General features: G+C 39.6%; 3 protein-coding genes across 4 annotated transcripts; 1 reads left to right on the plus strand and 2 right to left on the minus strand.

Moving 5' to 3' along the window:
* The first annotated feature begins 107 nt into the window (after positions 1-107).
* Positions 108-2,767, plus strand: dynll1 (dynein, light chain, LC8-type 1). Of its 2 annotated transcripts, none has more exons than XM_080433972.1 (3): positions 108-225; positions 1,537-1,679; positions 2,371-2,767. In XM_080433972.1, the coding sequence occupies exons 2-3, from the start codon at positions 1,548-1,550 to the stop codon at positions 2,506-2,508; spliced, it is 270 nt and encodes an 89-aa protein (XP_080290098.1). In that variant the 5' UTR covers positions 108-225; positions 1,537-1,547; the 3' UTR covers positions 2,509-2,767. The 2 variants fall into 2 exon arrangements, with proteins under 2 accessions (XP_080290098.1, XP_080290099.1); XM_080433973.1 differs by having other exon boundaries at positions 123-238.
* Positions 2,768-3,777: 1,010 nt separating this feature from the next.
* On the minus strand, positions 3,778-7,132 carry rpl6 (ribosomal protein L6). The gene is made up of 6 exons (XM_080433971.1): positions 6,950-7,132; positions 6,747-6,845; positions 5,957-6,100; positions 4,559-4,607; positions 4,064-4,248; positions 3,778-3,966 (listed from the first exon to the last, which is right to left on the minus strand). Exons 1-6 carry the CDS (start codon positions 7,100-7,102, stop codon positions 3,814-3,816), a joined length of 783 nt encoding a protein of 260 aa, XP_080290097.1. The 5' UTR covers positions 7,103-7,132; the 3' UTR covers positions 3,778-3,813.
* A 6,026-nt stretch (positions 7,133-13,158) lies between these two features.
* On the minus strand, positions 13,159-20,296 carry LOC308088820 (3-ketoacyl-CoA thiolase, mitochondrial-like). The gene is made up of 10 exons (XM_080433403.1): positions 20,163-20,296; positions 18,849-19,015; positions 18,373-18,501; positions 16,916-17,032; positions 16,574-16,721; positions 16,012-16,187; positions 15,579-15,708; positions 14,763-14,833; positions 14,432-14,586; positions 13,159-14,314 (listed from the first exon to the last, which is right to left on the minus strand). Exons 1-10 carry the CDS (start codon positions 20,176-20,178, stop codon positions 14,230-14,232), a joined length of 1,194 nt encoding a protein of 397 aa, XP_080289529.1. The 5' UTR covers positions 20,179-20,296; the 3' UTR covers positions 13,159-14,229.
* Positions 20,297-20,570: the final 274 nt, after the last annotated feature.

The following is a 20,570-nucleotide window of genomic DNA, read 5'->3' on the forward strand; positions in this document are numbered from 1 at the left end:
AAACAAAATGCTGACAGAAACACCAGGGAAGACATCCTCGAATGGACCAATGGCAGCGCGAGGTCCGTTAATAGCAGCCAATAGGACGCATTCAACACAGGGTTCTACGGCAGTCACACACCCACATTACTTTTGTGTCAACCACTTCGCGGGAGTTGTCGCTTAGAGAAGAAGAGTCGTCTCTTTAAAGAAGACAAGCAATCTAATCTACAAGGACATAATAAGGTAAATCAAAGATGTATGTGAATCTAAATAGCCGGTTGTTAACGTTACTAATTATATACATTTGAATACAGAACAGTCGAAGATGTGGTCAGTCAGTGATGGCCTTTTTTTTTGCTCAAGCTAAGCGTTCAGCGTTCATATTTGTGTTCATTCATTGCTGTCAGCGTTGCCATGTCCGCATATTATAAGACTTTGGGCTTGTTTTTCTGTTAAATCCGCTTGTAAATATTGGTGGTTGCCAATAATAGCAGCTCTACGATGCGACCATAGAGTTAGGATGCGACGCGTTGTGAGCTTGTAAGTCGGCTACTTTCAAATGGACAACGTATGTGTTTAAAGGGCGAAGGGCTCGCTTCTTTTGGGCTTGTTTTCATAGACCTGGTTGCTTGTTTCTCTCGCTAAAGATGGCAACACTAATTGCTGCCTGCACGGTAGCGTGGTTCTCTTTTAAATCCCAACGCTAGCTCAGGATCTTGAGACATTTTTTATTTGTTGCTTTATCTGAGCAAACACGCGCATTGGGTTATTTTTTTTATTATCGAGTTGCAGTGCAATTTGCAACGAAAGCCTGGTGTGAGGACTGCGTTTTTTTTTAATATATATTAGAAAATATAGGATTGACCAAGTGTCCTGCGTATCCATAGAAACTACTAGAGATGCTGTGGTGATGCTGATGGAAACTGTTATGCAACAACACATAGAGTAGATATGGCCAGTTTTCAGTGGATGTCATGTGTTGCTTATTATGTAACGTTAACTAGCTTTACTCTGTGCATGAGATGGCATTTCCTAAAAGCTGCGATCCATAACTTTAATAATGTCCATTCTCGGATTTGATCTGCGGTCTCCCGCATGAGACCACATTTCTTCTGCTACGGCAACACCCGCTTAGTCAGGGGAGATGTTGATCTATGAGTTTCAAGCAGTACTAGTTGTCAACCAGTAGGTGTCCTACCCGACACGCACACAGTCTAAAATTATCAGCAGAAAACTAAAAACTACAAATGATGGCGCTTGCACGAAAAAAATAATTCCACCCACTTAATAATACCTAAACCTGATGTGACAATAATCTTCTGATTCAACTGATTGTACATGTATTAACATACCCTACCATACATGTCGGCTAAATGTACGCTTTATTCTTTAAAAAAAATTATGATTCCAGCAGCTTTAAAATCCCCAGGTCAGGAATTCCCTTAAGTAGAGTTTGTAATGGGCTGTCTAGTGAGTAGCTTGTCTGTGCACGTCAAATCAGTGCTGTGACAGTGAAGAAGTTTAATGCCCCCTACTGTTTTTGGTTTCCCACAGCAACAACAACCATGTCTGACAGAAAGGCAGTGATAAAGAATGCAGATATGTCTGAGGACATGCAGCAAGATGCAGTGGAGTGTGCCACACAGGCCCTGGAGAAGTACAACATCGAGAAAGACATTGCTGCTTACATCAAAAAGGTAACGACTAATCACACTCCTTTACAGTAATATCCAGTGTTGATTTAACTCCGAGCGTTACACGTGGAGCCAAATTTACCCATATGGGTTCAGTTTGGTTCCATTTATACACTCAATTACAAATGGATAAATTAACACTTAACACACAGATTTTAGATTCAACACATCTTATATACGACATGAGTACACAAGAGAAATATTTTGGTCTGGTTTACTGTGTACTTGTTGATAGGATGAATTAAGATTTCTATTGGCCTATTTAAATAAAATGCCTTGTGAAATACTAGTTGTATGCACATAACTAACCCATCAGTGTATTGCATTAGTCAAACATCCTCTTATTTGCAGTTCTTTATTATGGCAATGGTAGATGCATAATAGTTAATTAATGTCATATACTCAGGTTAATATGGGCACCACTGTCTACATATTCTGGCAATTATAATAAAATTAAGGCTAATTTGGGATCCTTGATATATATTTGTGTCATACCCTTATCCACTTTAAATCTGACATCCCCATTTTGGGCAGAAATGGCAAAAATACCCAAGCTGACAAAATATGCTGCGTTGAGCTTGTAGATGTGCCATTTTCGCTATTCAACATAAGAAGTATAGGGCTTACAGTTAAGTTACCGTAAACTAATCTCTACAGGTGATTCACTGGTATTGTTGGTCTCTCCCCCTCACAGGAGTTTGATAAGAAGTACAACCCCACCTGGCATTGCATCGTTGGGAGGAACTTCGGCAGCTACGTTACTCATGAGACGAAGCATTTCATCTACTTCTACTTGGGCCAAGTTGCCATTCTGCTGTTCAAGTCCGGCTAAGGGGAATGCGCTCCCATAAATACCAACTGACCATTATTTACTGACTGATTTTGACAGAAAGGCTTTATCATTCCTGATCAAGGGGCACTGCCTTTTTCTGTGCTGCTTTCTACTTTGTTGAACTTCTTTGTTTTTGGAGGAGAAAAAAAAACATGGCCATATAAGAGAAATGAAACATGTATTTATTTTTTGTCTTCTGTTTCATTAGGTGTGACCAATTTCTTTTCTAATTAAAACATTATGGTTTGGCTGTCTAGAATTTCTGTAGTGGTTGTTCTTTTAGTCATCACACCGTTGTACACAAGACATCATTCAAATGGTTTTACAACATAGGTATAAGATTGCAATGTTTGTATAATGCTTGGATCAAGAAATTATATTTCAGCCACTTCCAGTTTTCCATGTACAACTAGTTATTTTCAATGCTTAAAAAGGATGAAGTGGATCCAAACACTGTTACTTCAAAGACCTGGAACACAAGTTCTACTTTAAGATGGAAACGGTTATAAGCAGTATCGCAACATTGTTTTTGAATAAAAATTTTATTTCACAACTTGGTCAGGCTCTCTAAATGGGTAGCCTCATAAGTGGCCTTACAGGCTTATCTAGCATGACTTGTAACAAGAATTGCGAAGGCCTTGTCTTGCAGACAACATTGCATGATCTCCAAATGCTAGGACAACATGCCTCCAGAAAGATGCAATTTCCAACTTGGAGTTAACCCAAAAAATGACATTTTCTATCAATTGCACACCCCATGAAGCCTTGAATTCATGGATTTATTTTAGTTTGTGGCATTCCTAAGCCAATAATTTGATGACCAGGTGTGTATCAGGTAGGAGACAAATAATCGACTTGTGTCTCCTACCGGATACATTAGCCGGTAGGAGACGAATCAAATTATTGCCTTGAGGAATGCCACAAAAATAAATCCATGGATTCAAGGCTTCATGGGGTGTGGAATTGATAGAAAATAAGTAATTTTTTGGGTGAACTAAGTCTTTGCAGCAAGCTGCTTTTATGACAAATTTGCACCACCAAAGATTAAGCTGAAGCGGGCAGGAGGCGCCAAATCCGCTTTATCCCCTGATCACTTTCTTTCGTGCTCCAGACTATGATGGAAGCATTTGAAAATTGTGGAAGGCAGTCTGGCTTGCAAGACTATTCAAAGGCTAACTAGTGATGCAATTGGTTAACTAGATACAATGCAAGTAAATCACTGATCAACTCAGAACTTTGGCCAAAAAAAAAAAACCACACAAACCAATATAACTGAACGGTAGTAGTACTTTATTTATAACACATTTAGAAAACCAGCTTGTGTGCATAGACACCATTGGACAGGCAGAAGCTTGAACGCAGGTAATCCTTCAGGTGAGGGACTTTCTTAATGCAAGGCAGGAGCTGGGAGTCCACAGCTTTCTGGTCTTCCTTCCTCTGCTCTGTCAGCTGGTACTTCTGTAGTGGGAGATAAGAAATTAGAGAAATTAGTAATGTTTCAATACTCTACATAGACAACGGTACAAATGGGTATTTCAAGATGTGGATAATTCACCTCTTTCTCTGTATCAAAGAGATCTCCCTCCTGATGACGGGGCTTCCTCAGCCTCTTCTTCTTGAAGTACTGGTCAGTCAGAGTTCTGGGTACTTTCACACCAGAGATGTCAACTTTGGTGTTTGTAGCGATGACAAATTTCTGGTGTGCCCTACGCAGGGGAACTCTGTTCACGGCAAGGGGGCCTGAAGGTGGTAAAAATGAAATAATGTTAAGAGTGGCAGCATTAACCACTTAACCCTTTATACTTAGTCGGCTCTTTGTCTATGCCAAATTTCTGCCAAAAATAGATCTCCAAGCTCAGAACAGCTTCTAGATCCATTTTCTGCAAATGTTAGAGATGCTAGGGTTCAAGTGGTTAAACGTCTGTTAGATTTAGATTGTTGTGACCACTTGGAGTGCTCTAGGTCACATCGTTAAGCCAACATAGCGATGCACAGTTGAAAAAAGATTGTACACAAATAATTTAGATACTGAAAATGTAGTTGTCCTCACCACTGACAAGCAGGAGACCACTTGCGAGCATCTTCAGGAACACAACACGCTGAAATGTAGGAGACAGCAGACAATTAATACATCATAACATAATCCACTAAGACCTGTATTTTTCCAATCATTCAAGCTTTATGATGTTGGATTCTTAAGTGTCTGTACTGTTGAGAAGGTTTTTGCCTGACAAGATCACTTCCCTAAACATCACAAACCAAACAACTGGAATTAATGCCTCACCAAATTAAGGGAGCTTGACATAGCAATATGGTGCATCCAATTAAAATTATTTGAAGAAAATCTACTTCACACATGGCAAATATCTAAAGGGTCCTCTTCCTCTCCATTTCAGAGCTGACACAATTCATGTTGTTTACAGCAGTTGAACTCAGGTTCAGTGTGTGGGATCAGTTGTATGCCTCCATAATTTGCCCACGCAGCATTTGTGAGGAGAAAGGGACTACATCTCTAGGAGAAATGGCATGTGTATCAAAACCGTTTAACAATGTCAGATTCAGCCATTGGATGGATGTCCATTTAATGTACTGTAGTTTAATCAAAGATCTATTTGAAGTACACTAGGGCTGGTGAATTAATTTCAAATATGGAGAAAATATGTATATTCGAATATGACAATTAATTTGTTGAATTTATGCATTTATTTATTATTTATTTTGAATGTTTATTTGACAGGGACAATACAAAAACAATGTATCAAGTTCTAAAAACAAACAAAATATATAATAATATATAATAATATATATGACTTTATTTTAATAATAATATTCGAATATCTGCCAATTTTTAAGACCAACATTCGAATATCTTCTGAGGAAAGTTACCAGCCCTTCAGTACACACACCCAAAGATAAAGCATTGTCTTTTCACGTCACAACATCTGCTTGTTTAGCTGTGTGATCGTTCACTCCTACATACAAGTAAGTGGCCCTAACCTAATGATGAACTCAATAACTGATGAAATGCATGAGTTTAAGTTCCAATAATTTGTAGGATGATCATTTCTGCATCTCGGCACACACAATATTGCATCAAATGTCATGCGAGTCTGTTAATAGCTGCCGTAAGGTAGAAACCTTTAATAACCTTTAACATACTTTTCAGGAAATGGAAAAAAGAAACTGTTTCAATGAATCCAGTGTAGATATTAAGTCACAATCTTGTTACATTTCTTTGGTTCAATATTTATACAACCTAAAGGCAGACTTGAACCACTTTCACTTCAAAGTTAAAAAATAGCCCATCTACAAGCTCACATGGCATTGCGATGTGTTGTGAGCTTGTAGATAGGCTATTTTTGCGTGACAACATAAAAAGTTCAAATTTTAAGATACAAGGTTACTGCCTGACAGCAACGATATCCAGGTATGCCCAAGGAGTCCTTACCTTTCCACGGTGGCGACCGGTGAGCAAAATGAGGACAGTTCCTGGGGTGATGGTGGCACGCAGTCTCCTCCTGTGCTGGCAGAAGGGCTTCTTGCCATGGCTCTTAAGTTTGCGGGCAACGTCCTCTGTTGGGTAGTAGCGGGGCTACAGTAGCGAACACATATAGAACTATGTCATTTTAAGGGCCAAACAGCACATCATTTACAAACAAGTCCCTAGGTCAGAATACTGCTGGCACGACCCATGGTTCACTTATGTTAAATCCAAGAAAACATGCTGTATATTGCATTTGTGTTTCAATTTGATTAGGGGGTCCATTTCAGGGTGTGATCAGAGTGCTGTGTAGCTTATTTTCAAACTGGTAATCCAACACCAACACATTGTTTCATTATCGGGTGTATGCTCGATGACAAACATGTTTCATGTCATTGTTTTGATGTCAATATTAAGAAGAATTACACATTATATTATTGATCTCCTCACATCAGAATTGGTTTTATATTGAAAACTGTTTAAGTTTTCCTTTCAGCAGTCAGGCACACTGTAGAAACCTTGACTGCTCTCACAGCATGGATAACAACCTCCACAGATCCTTATCCTACCATACCACCACCAAGGTAACCATAACACAAAATGTATTACACCACACACACCAAACAATCCGAAACTTAACCAGCTGCAACCATGTGAAACACATGTAATGTAGGGGCAATATATCCTTTTATCAAATCATGCACCATGGTCCAGACGTTGTGACTAAATATGGAACTGACCAGATCTAAAAACTTACCATTTTGCGCATCTTGACAACACGGGTGCCTCCATTCTTGTCTCCTCCAACAGTCTTGACGACGGTAGCTTGTGGCCTCACCTTCATCTTCTTCTCGGGCTGCATAAAACCAAGATGCTGATTTAATAAAGATACTGCACAAACATGTAGCAAATATGGAAATGCATCGAGTTTGATGGTATACATTCCAATTAGTCACAAACCTTGGTCTCTGTAGTCTTGGTCTTCCTCTTGTACATAGCCCTGCGGGCGAACATGGCAGACCGAGAGTACCGGCCAATGCCCCGGGCCAGAACCGGGTTCCGGCTGCAGTGCGGCCTCTTCTTGGCAACCACCTTCTTGTCCCCCTCTGCCATCTAGGGAAGGGGTTCAGAGATTATCACAATAACCACCATTAGTTTTGAATTTGTGTAGCAGTCAATTTGAGAGATCAGTCAGTTTGCAGTTTGTCAGCCTTTAAAGGGATATTTCACTTTAAAAAAATTGTCATTTTATTGTCTACTCAGGCTTTTGTGAGCCCCCCAGACCGTTTTTAAGTTGCTTGATTTAGTATTTAGATATTTGATAATTATTTTGTCAGACACTCCCCCTTCCTATACAAACCCATTATAACTTCAAACTCCATTTTTAACCTGTTAGATTCATCAAAAACACCCGTCCTTGGTTCTGCTGCTGACTCACCCTGCCCTCCTAATACGCGAGGGGGCCGTGTTTTTTCAATTATTAGTATTTTTTTAAATGCATTTCATTTTTTTCATTTTCCAAAAAATATTTAAAATGAAGTTATTGAAAAAACACGGCCCCCTCGCATATTAGGAGGGCAGGGTGAGTCACCAGAACCAAGGACGGGTGTTTTTGACAAATCTAACATGTTAAAAAATGTTTGTATAGGAAGGGGGCGTGTCTGATAAAATGAATATCAAATATCTAAATACTGAATCAAGCAACTTCAAAACGGTCTGGGGGGCTCACAAAAGCCTGAGTAGACGATAAAATGACCAAAAGTTTTTTTGAAAGTGAAATGTCCCTTTAAATGTCTTGATGAATTGAAATACACAGGAAATAAGCTATGGGCTTTTGGGTTATCCTTTTAGCATCCTTTTGTACAAATCTGTACCTTTTTACAAACTGTAAAAAAGTGTTCAAACAACCAGTTTAAGTGAATTTGCCAATTAACTGAGCTGATTACACCTAAATTAACATTTAGGTTTGGGTTATTTATGCTTAGAGAACCACATGAACCCCATCGTCCCTAGCATCAGCTTACAAACTGACCCGATTTCTCTTTTACTTCAACACATACAGGTAGTAGCACGGTAGCATACATAGGTAGCAACCTCCACAGATCCTTACCCTACCACCACCAACGTAACCATAACACTAAATTTATTACACCACACACGCCAAACAATCCGAAACGTAACCAGCTGCAATCATGTGAAACACATGTTATGTAGGAGCAATATACAGCATAGCATACAAACATCTCCGTTGTTAATGAGTGAGTTCTCGTCACGTAAACGCAATTTGAGAACGACCACTGGCATACGATTTGCATGACTTCCAACATATCATATATAATTACGATTCGGCGTTTAGATTAAATGCCAACACACAAGCACATGTACACCCAAAGCGGAGGCATGACACGGGCACACGGTGACTACCTTAGTGTCACTGCCATATTAGCTAGCTGCTAGCAACTCGAATGTCAGGCAGCCCATCATTTAAAGTCACTTTAAAGTCTAACATTTAAGATAAATAAACAGCTAACTGTTGGTAGAATACAGTTTTCATGCTAAGCAGGTCCGGTGACTAAAACTGAGTGCAATGTTACAACGCATCCTGATAGCACGAAGGCTAGCCGGTGGGCCCAAGAATAGCGATAAACGTAACACTTTATTATAGAGTCATTATGTGTTAAAATCCCACAATAATCACATTGACCGGACCCTAAGAACATATACTTTAGGTTACCAGTGTTGGGGTACAGTGATGATACTATAAAAACAGAGATGGAAACAGATTTGTTTTCCTTCTATGGTGTGGAAACAGGGCATTCTTACCTTTGCTATGAAAAAAGACCGACTTCCGGGGAAGTTACGTATATAAAGACTGCAGACGCGTTGACGTAAACAGCGTCCCTGTTCAAGGTGTTCATGGTCTTTGTAGTCCAAATAAAATCACGTTGAAGGTGCGCACACACGTAAACTTTTAATATGTCCATTATAAATAATGTTAAAAAGGATAAGTTTTTTGCGTAGTTTATGTTCTTTTTTCATCATTTACACCAGGGCCAGGGATAATCCCCTAGACTCTAGGGAAAACATTAAACAAAAAATACAAATTGACTGTTTTTGCAGCTTTCTTATTTATTTATTGTAGTTATTTTCAAATACTATTTATAAATTAAGATTTAGAATGGCTCCATTTGGAACTCTGCTGTTTATTTCTATCATTATTGTAGAGTAGTAATTTAAGTTAGTAAGTCAGTCAGTAATTATTGTCAACAATAGGATATATACAGAATACATCTTTCCAAAATGTGTTGTGGGGGCACAACCAGAAAAAAAGTTGTGTCTATGCTACATTTTACAGTACACACATATAATGTGCGTTCGGAAATGATTTATTGATTGATTGTAAATGTTATTAGGCAAAAGAATGTAAAACAACACAGTTACATTTATAATACTTTTGTCTAAAAGGTCCAACCAAAAAAGTCCTTGCGGACTTGTTTCCGTTGGGGTCCTTGAATTAATTTCATAGACATATATAGTAGCAACCAAACAGTTCAAAAATCAACATAAAAATACAGAGGAAAAATACCACCACTATGTACAACAACAAAAAAGCAAAGAAAAATAAAAAATATATACAAAAAAAGGGGAGGGGGGTCGTCTGTCTACCGGGAAACTGGTACTACCTCCTCTTATGGCCTCCAGAAAGATGAGTTTTTAGGGCTGTTTTAAATGAGCCCAGCGAACTGCATTTTTTGAGGGATGGGGTTGGACTATTCCATACCTTGGTGGCCGTGCTGTAGAAGGAGAATTTGCCCATGTTTGTTTTATGGGTGGGTGGTACCAGATTGTTGTTTATGCTCCCTCTAGTTTCGTGACTGTGGGTGTCACTAACTTTTTGGAGGAATTTAGACAGATATGCGGGTATAGGGGGCATTTCGGGCAAATCTGCATTTACGATTTTGAAGACCAGTCCCATTTTTAGTTGTTTAACCCTGTCTTCCACCCTGAGCCAGCCTAGGCTGGCAAAGTGAGTGGGTGAGAGGTGGGTCATGGGCCCCAGTCCGAGAAGTAGTCGAATCAGTTTGTTTTGGGAGGTTTGAAGCTTAGTCTTCAGTGACACTGAGGTGTTGGAGTACCAAGAGGAGCAAGCATAGTCAAAACAGGGGTTGAATCAGGGCCTAAATCTGGTTCTCTGGTTTATTCTTTTGACCACCTTTGTTGCCATGCTTTCACCTGTCACGTATTTGTCAAGAATACATCCCAAATAGGTAATCTCTTCTTTGCTAGAGATGATTGTGTCATCGACTTTGACCTTGAAGTCATTTACCTTCATCTTACTGAGGGAATGTTTGGTCCCAAAGAGAATGGATTCAGTTTTCCCAAGGTGTAGTGACAGTTTGTTATCGGTAAGCCAGGTACGGATTTTTGAGAGTTCAGAGCTGAGAGCTTCCTCAACTTGCAACTTGTCCTCACCCGAGATCAGGAGTGCCGAGTCATCAGCGAACAGGAACAGTTTGCATTTACAGGCAGCATTCATGTCGTTAATGTATAGTAGGAACAGTAACGGCCCTAGAATGCTGCCTTGAGGAACCCCGCAGCTCACCGGGAGAGATGAGGACATGGTTCCGTTGATGTCAACCACTTGCTCTCTACCCTCCAAGTAAGATCTCATCCAATTTAGTGATGTGCAATCAAAACCAATCGCCCTCAGCTTATCAAGTAGAATTGAGTGGTTTACAGTGTCAAACGCCTTTTGGAGGTCCAGCATGACCATGCCGCAGTATTTGCCGGAGTCTACCTCACGTTTGATGTAGTCGGTCAAATACAGTAGGCATGTGTCAGTGGAGTGGGATGTTCTGAAGCCCGATTGGAATTCAAACAACAGTTTACGCTCGCTGAGGTAGCTGTTGATTTGTTCTTGGATTAATCACTCTAAATTGCACACCGGAGCGCACTTGCCTATGTATTAGCCAGTGCGCTCAGTGTATTTCCGAACGCAGTTAACATAAATTCTTTCTTAACCTTAAAAACATAATGACTTGTCTTGCAGCCAGGATAAAAGTGAAACTATGCATGACTTTTTTGTCTTTCTTCAGTTTATTTTTTTCAGGATGTCAGGGTACACATTAAATAATGACGTACATACATTTTATGTGAAACACAAACACCCACATAGGACATAAGACAATAGCAATAACATATCGACATACAAATGCTATACCATCACTGTAACTACAGGGCAAGTACACATAAAATTATGCAGATTTAGTAAGCAAGTATCAAAAGTGTCAACAACAGAAATTGTGTAATCCTACTCCAGCAAGGAGGGGACAATTATAGACTGCATACCCTGAAACAAGTTATTCAGACAAAAGACAAAACAAAGACAAACAAGCAGATAGAATACAAAACAAACACACATCATAACAAAACATGGCTTGATCACCCCACAAAGCAAAACATATAATGAACATAACATTACACCCACACATAGTTCCTCATAATAGACATAGAACCCAGCTGCGCCAGGGATCATGTCTTAATATGCTCAAATTCAGGCTTAGACTCAATCCGTCTAGAACAGTATTAGTCCATGAGCCAGAGCCCCAAAATTGAGCAATGATTATCAAAAGAGTGGGCAAAACCAAACCTATATTAAATTGTTCATAGGGTCAATACGAGTAAATAAATGTATGATAACCTTTCCGCAGGAGCAGCTTTTTCATAGTTATCACACATTTTGTTATTTTCCCCATACGTACATGACAGGTGAAAAAATTACAAGATTTAAAAAATAGCTATCATAATGAAACTTCCCCAGTTGATTACTTACATGAAGACAATGATTTATCGTATTACAAGTTTTCTGAAATTGTATATTTAAATATGCAAATTAAGCATTTAGTCCATGAGCCAGAGCCCCAAAATTGAGCCAGATATTGAATATTCCCTCGTTAAAAACCTTTGACTCCAACATCTTAACAAAATTAAATAAGAATGTTGACTCTGGCTTTGTCCAATGTTCCAATGTTGATTCTGGAAAGTTATGCAAATTCGGGCATACTTTCCTAATGCCTAATTTGCATATTTAAATATACAATTTCAGAAAACTTGTAATACGATAAATCATTGTCTTCATGTAAGTAGTCAACTCAGGAAGTTTCATTATGATAACTCTTTTTTAAATTTTGTAATTTTTTCACCTGTCATGTACGTATGGGGAAAATAACAAAATGTGTGATAACCATGAAAAGGCTGCTCCTGTGGAGAGGTTATCATATATTGATTTACTCGTATTGACCCTATGAACAATTTAATATAGGTATGGTTTTGCCCACTCTTTCGATAATGAAATCTTGTCTGGCTCATGGACTATATGGAACTGTAAGTTGTTTACAGACCCCAGGTTTTCCCAAACTTAGATACCGAGCCTCTCACGGCCTTCTAATTTTCTCTCATTTAATAAAGTGGAGTACATCTCTAATCCAATGATGGCAATGAAGATGGGATGGGGGAGCAGAGGACTTCCACTTCATCAAAACTAAACACCTAGTTAAGAGAGTGGTAAAGGCCACCAAGTGAGCTTTGTGTTTCGGTAGTAGTGACAGAGTAGGGGGAGAAATTCCAAAAATAGCTGTCATTGCAGTTGGTTCAAATTGTATCTCGACACTTCCGGAGATAGTGTCAAAGATCTCAGTCCAATATCTACGCAAGGAAGGGCATGACCTATGCATGATTCTAAAATGAACTTCCCATACTTTATTGGTAATTGATAAGATATATGGAACCTGTATACATTCAGCACAATCATGGATGCAAATTATGTTTAAGAGGAATAGATGGCGTGATTGTCAAATTATTCTGTAGCTACTGTTAAGATTATTAATGTTATTGATGAAGCCATGAAAACAAATGTGATTCTCTACATGGCGCTTAAAGGTGTGCGTGTGTGTGTAATAATTAATTAGGCCATACAAACATATTCTGCAGCAACAACAAGGCAGATTTCTGAACATATTTAAATATATTGAAAGTTATTCTTTAAAAGCAATTGGCTATTTATACAACATACTAGTGTATGCAGTACTGTATAGTCCTTGTATTGGTAGTGTGGTTAACTGAACATATGTTTGATTGAAAAAAAACTGTGAGCAAACATTCACCCGATCTAATAAAACATTCCACTTTTCATTTTTTATTTTATTGAGATTTATTTTACGGAAATATAAAGTCCTTTACTGGCATCTTAATGGTTGTTGGGCACAGATCCCTGATGTAGCGTGATAAACAAAATTCTAAGGCAAAGATTAAATCTAGAGGCATCTTCTTGTCACAGAAATAACCCATTCACTCCGAAACAAGACATACAGTACATCAGCTTTTCCCCCCTCACCATCAGATTTAAAAAACATAATGCTGCTCAAGACCCTGATGCTAGATAGAAGAGTGTGGAGCAATTCAGGAGTCCCGAGTTGGTGTTGGCTAGACCGCACTCTCGCATCACATTGCAAAGAACATATCCAATAGGCCGGGATGCATTGATCTTGGGACGCGGTAACACGCCGTGCAACCCCTTGTTTGAGCAGGAGTACGCACGCGCACACGCATCGATTTAAAACACTTAATTCACACCTCAACAAAGTTTATAAAGGCTCCCGACTGCCAGGGCTCACACCAGCATGAATTAACATAGGAATGAGCTTAGATGCATATCAATTGTCCATTGTGTGACCTGTAGTGTAGGTGTTAAGCGACGTGCGTGCGACTTCTTTAAAATAGCGTCCCACCACTAACAAAACCACCAACACAATACTGCTTATAGGTAACCATGGCCTAAGTAAGGTCAAGCTTATATAGAAAAAACATACAGATCCAGGCAATATTACCAAGTTAGCCCTTTATACAGTATGTTCATAGCGCTTCTGAGCAAAATGGAGTGAGTAGATTTTCAAAAATAAATACAGCACTCTGACAAACGAATCAGTATGAGGTAATAATAGAAGGAGTTTGAATGCTATCGCTGTTATGTTTCAGGGAAAACAGCCATTAGAGCATGTGAAGAGATTAGTTGTGATTTTATGGGTTGTGTAAAATAAACCTTTTGGTGCCAAAAGCAAAGTTATTTTTAGTAGGGGTCAATGGCATGTAATGTTCTTCTGTGAGTGGACGGTGCAGTCTTGGTCTTCTCTGATGCGATATATTCTTCAAGGCACATTCATTCAGTAGTAGTAGTAGTTTGTTCACTGAGTGTTTTCCAGGATGATGGCAATGCCCTGGCCACCACCAATGCACGCAGAACCAATAGCGTACTTTCCACCTCGACGCCTGTAGGAAAGGGAAAACAACTGATATTACAATGAGCCGTAGCATGACTGAAAAGTTGTACACGTTGGGGTGTACTTCAGTACAGGGTACAGTATGTGAGGGGAATGACAAGGACACCTGAGCTCGTGAGCCAGGTGGGCAGTGATGCGTGCTCCAGATGCTCCGAGAGGATGTCCAATGGCGATAGCTCCACCATTGACATTGGTTTTCTCTGGGTCCAGTTCAAGAGCTTTTGAAACGGCGAGGAATTGGGCAGCAAATGCCTCGTTCACCTGTACAAAGCAAAAGGACATTCTGAGGACCTTCACAACCACTCCCAGAACATCAATGTATGTGAATGGTACCATGCATGTACAGTAACTTAAGTATACTCAGGTAGCAAGTCAGGAATCAGATCAGAATCAGTTGCCTCAAGAATTTTTGGCCTTTCAATACACAGAAATAATACCTCCACAAGATCCATGTCGTTGATAGAAAGGCCAGCTTTTTTAAGAGCTTCTGTGATGGCTGGAACTGGGCCTATTTTTATAAAGGATTAGAGCGAGTTACAGACACAGAGCAGACCTAAAATGTCATTTTCATTCAGATCAATACATTTTCATGTTTTTCTTAAAGGTCGTGTCATTGGCTCACTGCTCTGCCCCTCCCAGATCCTACCCTGACCTTAACCACACCAAACCCATGCCTAACCATCTCTAATTGAATGCCTAAACATAAACATTTCAATGGTATACCTATAATCAGCCTCACTCAGCTTTGACTGTTTGCACAATGCATTATGGGTATGATGATGCCTGTTCAGAAGTCACTACCTTTCTTGAACACTACAGCAAAGATGGTTAATTTAGGGAGATACAGCATCCCGGTTGGAGCCACTAGAAGCAACATGGTACACAAATCTCGCGAACGTTTACTGGTGCTAGATCCCGCGAGAGTGTGTTGCTGGGACAGAGATAGGTTGATAATAAAGTTGATTCTCTCCTGATTTGTCTCTGAAACTTTGTAGTATGAAAGTAGTATGATTAGTATGAAAATCTAGGGAATATTGTGTGGCTTGTTGCGATTGGGTCCAATATTTAGTTCAGTGACCAAGGAGCTAAAGAATGGTTCAGAAGCTGTGTTCACTCTTCCATTGGAATTAATAGACTCCAACCTGCTTCCGGTTTCCTAAAAAAGGCGCCTGCCTACTTCACAGATACGGGAAGTAAAACGGAGATGGTGAGTCTTCCTATTTTTGTCTTGGACTACAGCAAACGAGACTCACCAATTCCCATGATGCTTGGGTCACATCCTGACACGTGATAGGCCACTATTCTGGCCAATGGAGTGAGCTTATGTTCTTTCACAGCATCCTCACTGGCAATCACCACAGCAGCAGCCCCATCGGATACTCCCTGGAGACGTGGAAGAGGAATTTGTGTTTTCTAATTGCAGATATACTGTATATCATCATGCACAAATGCATTTAAGATCTTATATAATTATTAGCAGTGTGTTTTGAAAGTCTAAATTATGATCCAAATGGAAAAAGGGGATACACCCACCCATGACAAGTCAAACAATAGAGTTCCGTAATATTAGTTAGGCCTGTCAACTTTTTGTTGATTATGAAAGACAATATGTGACAGCATTGGTGGAAGATATAATAATATTTTGAGTTCTGTTGGGATGAGAAAGATTTAGTGTTTTGTGCTCACTGATGCGTTGGCAGCAGTAACAGTTCCTCCCTTCTTGAAGACTGGAGCAAGCTTAGCCATCTGTTCCAATGTGGTCTGGGGACGAGGGTGTTCATCTTGTGTCATAGGCACCTTGCCCTTCTTGGCCTTCACGTCGATGGGTGCAATTTCTGCTGTATAATGACCTGCCTCATGAGCTGCAGATAGACAAGGATAAACATTAGGTTAAAAATGTATCTAGAGCGGATACGGAAACGGTCTGTGTGCGTGCATGTATGTATGTATGTGCGTGTGCAAATTACTGGATGAAGTAGCTGAGCAGTAAATAGAAACAAGGCTTTCCATAGCTACTGCATATTGTTGCTATCGGGAAGAAACTCTTTATGTTTTTTGTAAACGAATACCCTACTACAGCGTCAGACAAAAGAGATTGTGACTACTAACTAACTACATTGGATTCAATGGAACACAGGTTCTTTTTTTCCATTTCCTGAAAAGTAACAGTTTTGGACACTCCTGACTGCGACAAAATATGTGTACGGTAATCTTACAACAGAACTATTAGTAACGTAGCTACACTGACCCGCCTTCCACCTTTGCTGGGTCTGGTGAGCAAACTTGTCACACTCTTCTCGGGTGATCTGGTATTTCTCTGCCAGGTTTTCTGCGGTAATGCCCATAGGGATCTTGATATGCAGGTCCGTGAGCCCTGCCCACAGTGTGTCCTCCAGCTGTGAATGAGACAGAAAAGTTTAAAGTTAAACACAACTACATTTCTATTGCCTGGCAGCCAAGGTCTGAAACAGACATGCATCATTACAATGTTAGAAGTTGGAGTTAAATAATAAAATTATGATCTACCTAAAACAGAGTCAATTATAGTGGAGCTTTAAGGAAATCTGCCAAAAACAACAAAATCACAAACCTTGAGGTCAAATCCAAATCTGGTGCCAAATCTTATGTTGCGAACCGCGTAGGGTGCCTGGCTCATACTCTCTGATCCGCCACACAAGACAACCTCTGATTCCTTTAGGCAGATCTCCTACAAACACAGATGATAATACACAGAACTTTAAACTCTATAACAGGAAGACACACTACATACACCACATCACCTCCCTCTTCTGTAAATATACCTTTTGCTGCTACTGAACTTTTACTGTTACTGATATGTATTGCATGTATATATTGTATGTCTTACTGATGAATTGAATACAATGGACTACAATGGAAACAATCCCCTGGGGCTTTTTGTGTTATCCTTTTAGCATTATAACTTTTGACTGTACTTCTTGTACTGTTAACAATCTTGTTAATAAAGTATTCAATCAATATAGGTAAAGCAATTGTAGTACTGTATATAGTACAAGCCTTCACGCACACTCTCGAGCATGCACAGTGCACACCATAATACCTTTTATTGATAGTAAAGGTGGTTACACACCGGCGAATATGCGAATATACACAAAATTCGGACTCGTTCCGAATAATTAAAAGACGCTTTTTCGCTTCGCGAAACTGATGTGGACGCTTGCATTGACTTTATAAGGTTTTAAAAAAAACGTATTTATTCGCATGAAGAATTTGCCCCGGTGTGTAAGGACCTTTACACTTGACTTTCTGTAAAGCAGCCTGAAAACCACACTTTTTATGGCCGTGTGGGCCTTTCTCCTTGAGGACTCCTATAGTGTACTTAGTCTCAGGAATGTGGAATAAATCTGCTTGTTTTAATATTTTTTTGTAAAAAAAAAATCTCCCCAATGTAGTCACTGCCAATTCCCCCGTGTGTGTATATAAAGTCCATGTCATTGCCAACTCCTGCATGTTGTTCTTAGGAAAGGTGCAGTCAACCACGTCTCCTCTGATACACATCGTGTTTCCATCTTGAACAGAAGCCACTAACCCAACTTGTGTTCATTGGGACGCTCGCCCAAGCCAGATGCACCGCAGAGGATTCTAACCCCTCGTCTCCTCGGTTGGTGGCCAGGAACTTTGCGCCTGTGCCAGTTGAGCACCTCAGCAAAACCAATTTTCAAGAATCTTTCCAATCTATATGACACCAGTCATCTATGACGTATGTATTATGTATGACTCCATATTTAGGCAAGGTTTCAGCCCGATTCGACGGCCCTGAAATAGTCCAGCTGATGACATCATCCGTGCCCAAATTTGGGCCCCTTTGACTTTGACATAAAAATTAAAAGTTAAATATTTTTTTTTTAATGTCCAAATATTAGTGGGATTCCACATTAGCCTATTGACATTGTGCTCAGGAATTGACGCTGACAGACACACAGACCCTCTTACAGACAGCAATCTCTTTCGGAGCCACAGCGTTAACAATGTGCCAGTAGAACATCTGTTGTTAATGGTGAAGCTTACCTGAGCACCATTGATTATGGACTGAAAACCAGATCCACACAGCCTATTCACAGTAAGAGCAGGTACCGGGATTGGCACGCCACACCTGAGACCCACATGACGTGCAATGTAAGGTGCATCTGCTGAGCTCTGAAACAGAACGATAAGCACAACATAAATCCAGAGGTCCAGATCAGAACACATGCATAGATTTTAAAGGACTTTTTTTTATTTATTTAGATTATTTTAGATTTAGAACAGTGGAGAGAGACAGGAAAGGAGAGTGTCACAAGCATTACAATTCGTCTAGAAATCAAGCCTGGACCGCAGGTTGCAGTCCTATTTATGGTCACAATCGTAATGGTTGAGCCACCAAGACCTAAAACTAGACTGGACATAAGACTGGATCTCAATCTATAGCAGTTAATTTTGCATGTGTTCTGAGGCAGGATATCAAGTGGAATTGGATACTTGATGGACTGTTGGATTTACTGTACCTGCATGACATTCCCCATAATGACACTGTTGACGAGTTCTGGGGCCACACCCCCTGCTGCCAGGGCAGCCTTGGCAGCATGCTCAAGCATATCAGTGGCACTGTGGTCTTTCAGGACACCACCATACGTACCGAAAGGAGTGCGCTTGGCAGACACAACAAATACACCTGAGGAGAGACAGAGGCAGCTTCTGAAGAAATTTGTCTAGGTTTAATCAGAGTCGTGTAAGAGAGAGTCGCGTCACACTTTGATCACACTGCAAAGCGGGCTGCTATGGGCTGTAGTTCCAAACATTGGAACTTCCTTATTGAGCATTTCCGCATTCCACATTCTTCCTATGAGAGTCTATGCTAGTGACGTAACTCTCTTATACGGCTCTGGGTTTAACCAACCACTTTCAATCTGGCGTCCCTATTTTGGGCATGTCATTATTATAAACAGAATGTTTCAGAAATATTCAGCATTTTTCAAGAATTTCCAAAAATAGCAGAAACAGATCTACAAGCTCACAATGTGTAGTAGATTGGCTATTTTCGCTACTTTTGCATGACACTGTCATACGAAAACATAGTTATGGCATTTTTCTTATTCCTATTTTCTCCTTTTTGTCTTATTATAAATGTTGTATCGTTATCCACACTGTTGAAGAGGCATTTAGGCATTTAAAGCTGCCACCAGCTGTAGTGTATATATATGACAATAAACACCCTTGAACCTTGAATATAGCCTAGTGTGCAAACCATAATATATTGGCAGAGTGCACAGTAGCACTCTGATTTAATGACATACCATGTATGTGAGATACTACCAGCTCATTAATGTAACAAGTGCATAACACACTGGTTTGATGATCAGATATACCATGTATGTGTAAGAAATCATCATCTCATAAAAGTTACAAATGTGATATCAACACTTTGTTGTGGCTATGAGAAGTAAATCATCGAAGCAGTGTGCTGTGTCATCATTATTTATTTGTGCTATATAATATGAACATGCTATAGTCAAACTGACAAACAATTCCAAACAAGAGTGACTGAAACCCCCGTCTACTCTGTCTGTGTCTCTGTGAAGTAAAAAATAAGGTAAAGAGAGATTAAGAAATTCTAATCAAATTACAGATGGCCTAATTTAACGGTTAATATTTCTCAGAAACATAGATTTAAAGGGATTTATGATCAGAGTTCATTCAGACGGGTAAAACAAAAAGAGTCACCTTTACCCTCACGCAGTCATAATGTTTTGTATTATATATGCATTGACAATAATGAATGCACAAATAAATCATCACATTGTGTGTTAAACGTTACTTACCTCTGAGAAGCGACATGATGTTGATCCCAGTCTATGAATGTATTGTAAAATAATAAAGTAGACTTTAGACTTTAAAGCGGAGTGTATGTCAAACAGTATCGTCTCGACTAAAACGCCTTCACCTTTCGCCTAGATACTGGTATGCTGAAGTGTTTTTACACACCGAAAATAAGATTCGACAGGAAATCAGAAATGTCAAGCTCTTGCGTCTGCCAAATAAAGTCATTTCTTCAGAAGGAAACAAGCCCACACAACTAAATCAATGTCATTTTTATTTTTAAGGTTCATTGTAAAAGTGGTTAATATTTATTGCAAGTCTTTTTCTGCTCTAACAAAATAGTCGAAAGTAGCTACGCGAAATCGGTGGATGCCGTCATATTCATGCGCCATGCCATTCCGTCGCAGCTG

Source organism: Gymnoscopelus braueri (genome assembly GCF_963280865.1).
Source record: "Gymnoscopelus braueri genome assembly, chromosome: 7".
In the NCBI taxonomy this organism is placed as follows: domain Eukaryota; kingdom Metazoa; phylum Chordata; class Actinopteri; order Myctophiformes; family Myctophidae; genus Gymnoscopelus; species Gymnoscopelus braueri.

Coding starts and splice junctions, on each gene's coding strand:
- dynll1 (XM_080433972.1), top strand. CDS start 1,548: ATGTCTGACAGAAAGGCAGTGATAAAGAATGCAGATATGTCTGAGGAC. Junction 1,680..2,370: donor TTGCTGCTTACATCAAAAAG/GTAACGACTAAT, acceptor TCCCCCTCACAG/GAGTTTGATAAGAAGTACAA.
- rpl6 (XM_080433971.1), bottom strand. CDS start 7,102: ATGGCAGAGGGGGACAAGAAGGTGGTTGCCAAGAAGAGGCCGCACTGC. Junction 4,249..4,558: donor TGGTCTCCTGCTTGTCAGTG/GTGAGGACAACT, acceptor TACCACCTTCAG/GCCCCCTTGCCGTGAACAGA. Junction 3,967..4,063: donor TCTTTGATACAGAGAAAGAG/GTGAATTATCCA, acceptor CTCCCACTACAG/AAGTACCAGCTGACAGAGCA.
- LOC308088820 (XM_080433403.1), bottom strand. Junction 18,502..18,848: donor TTATGGGGAATGTCATGCAG/GTACAGTAAATC, acceptor GTTCTGTTTCAG/AGCTCAGCAGATGCACCTTA. Junction 17,033..18,372: donor CCATAATCAATGGTGCTCAG/GTAAGCTTCACC, acceptor CTGTGTTTGTAG/GAGATCTGCCTAAAGGAATC.